Here is a 6,389-nt window from a genome sequence, read left to right as displayed (position 1 = left end):
AAGGACGCGGATGGCTGGACCAGAGTGGCCTCCCCCTCCCCGAGGTCAGGGGCGCCTCAACCGCTGGGGAGCGGGGCTGCAGCCTCTGCAGCTGGATTTCCCACTCTGACAGGCGCCATTTTACCGCCCAAAGGGCTCCCTCCTCCTTTCTTCCCCCCTCCTCTTCCCCTCTGACACTACTTCCGGTGGTGACGTGTATTCGCTTCACCTGGACTAAAGTTCCCCCTACTCAGTCTATGGGGGTGGGGATAAGGAAGGTGGGGCGTGTTCCGAACCAGGCCCCAATATTGCGCGTGCGCGGGGGCGGGGCCTGGAGCAAAGCAGGCCCGCCTTGAATTGCATGGGCTGAGTGGAGTGACGTCACTTGTCCCCGAGGCTCACACCGTCGGAAGGGCTCGCGCGGCCACCTCCCCCTCCCACGGACAACTGCCCCAACGGCTCTTTCCGCCCCAGTCACGGTAAAATTGTAGAGAGGGGCGTCGTCCCTACGTGTGTGTACCAGCACTCAAGAGGCACTATTCCCCGTGAGCCTTCCTGGGGTAGTGAACCTAATCATCTGTCACTCCAGACTATACCAGGTCTTAGTGGTGGGAGGGATCGTGGATGCCCCGCCCCGTTCATGTGGAGGGGGCGGGGCAATAGGCAGTGACGCCATCAGAGGGCGTCCGAAGAGGGACGGGACGCATTTTGGGAATGTTGGAGTCGCTGTTGGCTCTTGGTGGCCTGGTGCTGCTTCGGGGTGAGGGTCGAAGGCACAGGCGCTTCGGAACAGGGTTCAAGGGGCGGAAGTGGAGAGGAGGGGCCATAGGTCACAAGCCAGGGATGGAGGTCTCGACTACTTCGTGAATGCGAAAACCTCAGTATTCTCAGGCTGTTTGTTATTCGCTCTTTCCAGACTCCGTGGAGTGGGAGGGGCGTAGTCTCCTGAAGGCGCTTGTCAAGAAATCTGCGTTGTGGTGAGTATCCCGCAGCGTCTCGCCGTTCCATCCGATAAGGGAGCCTGGGTCCCACTCTGACAGTCCCCCTCATCTCTGCCTCAGTGGGGAGCAAGTCCACGTCCTGGGCTGTGAAGTGAGCGAAGAAGAGTTTCGTGAAGGTTTTGACTCCAGTATCAACAGCCGGTAAGTACAAATTGGAAAAAATTTAATTGGATTGCGACTAATGTTGCTGAGGGATTTCCGTTCCAGCAACAGGGAAAAAACCTGATATGTAGTAGTGTGAAAGTGTCAGTTGCCCAGTCGTGTCCGACCCTTTGCGACCCCGTGGACTGTAGCCCAAGCTCCTCTGTCCATGGGATTTTCCCAGACAAGAATACTGGAGTGGGTTGCCATTCACTTCTCCAGAGGATCTTCCCCACCCAGGGATCGAACCCAGGTCTCCTGCTTTCAGGTCAATTCTTTACCATCTGAGCCACCAGAGAAGCTTAAAGCCTAGTCGACAATTCATTGAATGGAAATGGGTCTTTCAAAGAAGGTAGGAATTAGTATGTGGAATGATGAAGAGTAGTATCTGGAGAATCCAAAACAGGGACTACAGAAGATGAAAGGAATAGAGTAATAAAAGGCCGACAGTACAGGCTAGCATTAGAGACTGCCCTGGAGAATAAGAATAAACACGTTCTGCCTTTTGAGTTAATCAGAGTCTAGTGATCAACGTACGTCAGCACTAACTGCAGGCTACATAGGGATTTTCCCCAAGAGCAGAAGGAACAATTTATGCATAATTGGGGAGATATGGAAGCCATTCGGCTTCCCTGGTGGCTCAGAGGTAACGACTCTGCCTACTGTCCAGGAGATGTGGCAGAAGCCGTGGTCCAATCCCTCGGTCGGGAAGATCCCCTGGAGAAGGAAATGGCAGCCCACTCTAGTACTCCTGCCTGGAAATCCCGTGGACAGAGGAGCATGGTGGGCTACAGTCCATGGAGTCACAAAGGAGTCCGACACCACTTAGTGACTAAACAACAACATGGAAGCCATACCTGTTCATGGGAGATGCGAGAGTGATAACATCATACCTGTTAGAAAGACCACACTGTGGAGAATGGGTTGGACTGGAGGCGGGAGGGGGGGGGGCCTGGACTTAGGGAGACCAAGTGGGAAGGGTTTTGCAAAAATGCAGGTTCTCTCAGATGTAGAAGTGCTGGTTAAGAGCTAGTTGTGAACCAGGAACTGTGCTAGATTAGCGCAGTGATTGAAGTAGACAGGATTTGTATTCCAATGAAATCTCAGAGAATGGTAGAAGGAGACAGTCCTGGCTTAAGGCAGGGTGGAGAGTTTGGGACAAATGTAAAAGGATGTTAGCAGGTACACCTTCCAGGACTTACAGACTGATGTGGGGCAGAGGAAAGTATCCAGATCAGGAGGTCCCTGAACCTATGTTGGCTGGTTAAGAAAAATTATTTCCTGGTCTGCATAGTTAGCTGGATAATGGTAGTTTACACCTGCCCAAGTTTTGTATCAAATGTTAGAGTAGACATGCTGTAAAGATGACATTTATAAGAGAGGCAGAAGATACAAAGGAGGTGTCTGGGAACAAGTTCTGCCACTGTGAAGCTTTCCCAGGATTTATAGTCCATGCCAGTTTCTTTTCCTGAATTGTTATTCTGTCTGTAGTTAGTATGACAAGACTTGGTTCTTGATCTTCTCTAAGCTGTTCCACAGACAGGAACCATGTCTCAGGTCCTCGCCTTCCTCTTTATCCATTCAGAGAATGATAAATTTTAGGCACCACTCAGGAAATATTTGATAATGATGATAGTTAACATTTATCAAGTGTTTACTACTTGTCAAGCACTGTGCTAAATGTCAGAAGGTTGGTATTCCTGTTTTATAAGTGAAGAAACTGAGTCTTAGATGAAGTAATGTATTAGGTGACTTTGGGCAAGTAGAACCAAGCTTGGAGCTCAGGACTGTTTGACACCAAAGTCTGCTGTCAATCACTATATTCTACTTTTCAGTTTTTAAAAAAACACCTTTTCACTGATGTTTAAAATATTAGTGAAAATCAAGGAAACAGAACCACAAAGATCAGAAGCCAAAGTTGGAGATGGCGGGGGCAGGGGAGCAGTATAATCATGCCTTTTATTTTCTGTTTATAGGCTGGTTTACCATGATCTCTTTAGAGACCCTCTCAGCTGGTCAAAACCTGGGAAAGCCCTTCCTGGCGGGCCCCTGGAAGCCTTAAGGGCCCTGGACAAGAGGACAGGTTCTGGCCCTGCCACCATTGCTCTTGATTCCCTCAGCTGGTTGCTGCATCACCTTCCCTGCCCCATACTCTGCCAGACCCTGCATGCTCTGAGCCGTCAGGACTCCTGCCCTGGTGAGGCTCCTCATTTGTTTCTTCCCCTCATATATTTACCCTGCCAACCATGTGCCCCTTTCCACCCTAACAAGAAACATATCAGGGATCTCCAGTTGGGACTTCTTCCATCACTTCATCTTTATTCTATTTCTTGATTGTTTCATAATGCTATCAATCACTCTTTTTTTCTTTTCCAAGTTTGTGGGTTTTTTTTTTTTTTCCTCTCACTCATTCATTCATTCAACAAATGTTAAATATATACATACACTGTGTTGGGTCCTTGCCTTCCAGGAGCTCAAAGTCCCATAAAGGGTACAGACTAGTAAACAAGCAATTTACTGAATAGTCTGATAAGGACTGTGATGATAAAGGAACGTGTACAGAGTACCTTAAGGAAGGAATGTCTTGAAGAGCAAAGGGTCAGCCAGGCCAATTTGTCCAGCTGATAGCTCTGGGAGTAGCCCTAAAGTACAGTGGGTCCTAGGATGGGCTTTAGAGTCAGATACCCAGCTCAGTACACAGGTGTTTGGTCTGACAGTGCTTCAGTTTCCTCTGTAAAAGTCAAGGGAGGATGGAGTTATAGTATTAGGATGAACCACTTACTGTTGTTTTTATAGGTCAGATATGATCAGATGTTAGCAATTTCATACAGTTCAACCTAAAAATGCAAGTCTTTAGTGTAGTGCGTTACACTAAACGCAGCTAAAAAGAGAGGGAAGATGGGAGGGGATCTAAGGCACCGACTGGGATTTTTGGCAAGTTCCAGACACTGCAGGTAGTTCAGTGTACAAGAGATGAGGCTGAAAGCAAGTGGAGAACAAACATTGAAAGTGTTGAGTTCCTTCCTGGAGGCCTTGGGGCGCTCCTGAGGATTGAGGTCAGAGCAGTGCCTTGGCTCGATATATGCTGGAATAAGAATGTGTATTAAGGTGAGGCCTGACAGAAGTCAGAGCAGGGTGGTGAAACTGACTGAGGTCAGTCAGGATCTGGGCAGAGTTCTGAGAAGATGTGGGCCTCTGATGTGGGCCTTTTTTTTCCTCTTCACTGTTTGATCCCAAGCATCCCTGGAATGCTCCCTACTGCCCTTCGTACACCACATTTCTTGTCCCTCTACAGGTGATACCCTCCCAGGTGAGCAGGTGCGTGTGCTGGGCCTGCTGCATGAAGAGCTTCACGGCCCAGGCCCCTTGGGAGCATTGAGCAGCCTTGCTCAGACAGAGGTGACCCTGAGCGGTACAATGGGCCAGGCATCGGCTCACATCCTCTATCGGAGGCCGAGACAGCGCCCCACCCTCCAGGTTAGGAGAAGCAGGGGACTGGAGGTTGGGGTCAGACAGAGAGAGAGAGAGCAGTAAAACAGATGATGTGTTGGAGCACTTCCCTGGGCCCTCATCGTAGCATTTCCCCCATTTTATCTTCTTTGTGAGAGGCCTTGTGAGGTAGATTGTTTTATTATCCCTATTTTGTAGCCTGGAAAGCTCACATCCTGTAAGTTTAACCAACAAAAGACACTGCCTTCCAGGAAATGGAAGAGGAGAAAAAGCAAAAAGTGGTCCCTGTGGAGAGGTTTGAGGGGCTGAGAGGTGGAACGCACGAGCTGGAAGAAGCCAGATAGGTGGCTAGGAGCTGGAGTGGCAGCTCCTGGTTCTCTGGTTTGCTCAGTAAGATAGAAAAAACTTCGTTAACTCTCTTCTTATTTCTCCCCAGACTCAGTGGTTCTCCATCCTTCCTGACTTCAGCTTGGAGCTCCAAGTGGAGCCACTGCTGGAATCCCAGCCCCCCTCAGATCTTCATACTCCCTCGGTACCTAAGAGAGGCAGGGCGGGAACAAGGGGATGGAATTTGGGGTCTGGATAAAGGTGAAGGGGATAAAAACTGCAGACATTGGGGGCGTGGGGTCAGGGATTCCAGGGATGGCACAGAGCAGCAGCTTCTTCTGTACCTACAGGTGGACCCCACTACTCATTTGACTTTTAACCTTCATCTGTCCAAGAAGGAGAGAGAAGCCAAAGACAGCCTGACTCTGCCCTTCCAGTTCAGCTCAGAAAAGTAAGGTTGGGGCCTCAGTGCCCAGGTCCCTGAGTTGAGCCCAGCATTGGGCCTAAGAGGTCGGGCAACAGCAGGTTGTTGATTAACTTTTTCAACTTTATAGGGGCTGAAGTCCACCTCCAGAGTCAAGTCTGGGGAGTGGCTCTTTACCCACCCAAACCCCAGCAGTGTCAAAGGGCCTTGATGTCTCTTTTCTCTCCATTGGAGCCTTGGGTCCCAGCTCCACTGATGTCCCCAAAGTAATCTGGACCTGGGCTGAGCCAGACCAGACCCCAGGGAAGTGGCCCTATCTCCAGGTAGCAGCAGTGGGAGGGCAGGAAGCTAGATGGTATGCCAGAGGCAGGTTAGTAAGGGCTTAGTAGACACTTGTTCTGTGCCCAGCATGTGGGTGGGTGAAGCAAGACTACACAGTATCCTTGCCCTAAAGCTGCTAAGAACTTAGGGTGTTGCAAGAGCTGTCTAAGAGTATCCATCCCTATACCAGTTGGTGCTACACAAGGTCAGACAAAGGGATTTAGACCAAGAAGACATGGAAGCCAGAGAGGGAGTGACTGTCACTCAGAAAGAGGGTGTCCAGACATGACCCATTACCCACCCTCCCCAGCACCAATTCTCCCCTTATCTCTCCTCAGACAGCAGGCTCTACTGCGCCCTGGGCTGGGCCAGGCTACCAGCCACATCTTCTATGAGCCAGATGCTTATGATGACCTGGATCAAGAAGACCCAGACGATGACCTAGATGTTTGACTGTCTAGGAGATTTGACTAGACTGCAGTAGGAGGGGAAGAGGAAGACTATGGGCCCGTAACCGTCCTTCAATTGTGTGTGTTGGCATTAGCCTGTCTCTGCTCCATCTTTGTTCCCTGTTTCTATGGAGGCCCTGCCCTGTGACCCATGAGCCAGGGAGCATCTTCCAGTGAGAAGAAAGTGAGCTGGAGGCATAAGAGAAAGTGACAGGATAGGAACACCACCTCCCCCCAAGCCTAATAAAATCTTTTATATTTTATTAAAAGCAAAAGTTCTTTGGTTGCTATTTAAGA

General features: G+C 49.9%; 1 protein-coding gene across 1 annotated transcript; it reads left to right on the top strand.

Annotated features, from left to right (window-relative positions):
• The first annotated feature begins 630 nt into the window (after positions 1 to 630).
• ELP5 (elongator acetyltransferase complex subunit 5) lies at positions 631 to 6,367 on the top strand. The gene is made up of 8 exons (XM_010847342.1): positions 631 to 739; positions 896 to 956; positions 1,041 to 1,121; positions 3,098 to 3,318; positions 4,417 to 4,598; positions 5,008 to 5,103; positions 5,249 to 5,349; positions 5,982 to 6,367. Exons 1-8 carry the CDS (start codon positions 694 to 696, stop codon positions 6,094 to 6,096), a joined length of 903 nt encoding a protein of 300 aa, XP_010845644.1. The 5' UTR covers positions 631 to 693; the 3' UTR covers positions 6,097 to 6,367.
• Positions 6,368 to 6,389: the final 22 nt, after the last annotated feature.

This window comes from Bison bison, unplaced genomic scaffold (genome assembly GCF_000754665.1).
Source record: "Bison bison bison isolate TAMUID 2011002044 unplaced genomic scaffold, Bison_UMD1.0 scf7180017864249, whole genome shotgun sequence".
NCBI classification, from domain to species: domain Eukaryota; kingdom Metazoa; phylum Chordata; class Mammalia; order Artiodactyla; family Bovidae; genus Bison; species Bison bison.
Note: the sequence above shows the minus strand (reverse complement) of the source record. Positions and strands in the feature narration are given on the sequence as shown.

Coding starts and splice junctions, on each gene's coding strand:
- ELP5 (XM_010847342.1), top strand. CDS start 694: ATGTTGGAGTCGCTGTTGGCTCTTGGTGGCCTGGTGCTGCTTCGGG. Junction 3,319..4,416: donor CCGTCAGGACTCCTGCCCTG/GTGAGGCTCCTC, acceptor GTCCCTCTACAG/GTGATACCCTCCCAGGTGAG. Junction 4,599..5,007: donor GACAGCGCCCCACCCTCCAG/GTTAGGAGAAGC, acceptor ATTTCTCCCCAG/ACTCAGTGGTTCTCCATCCT.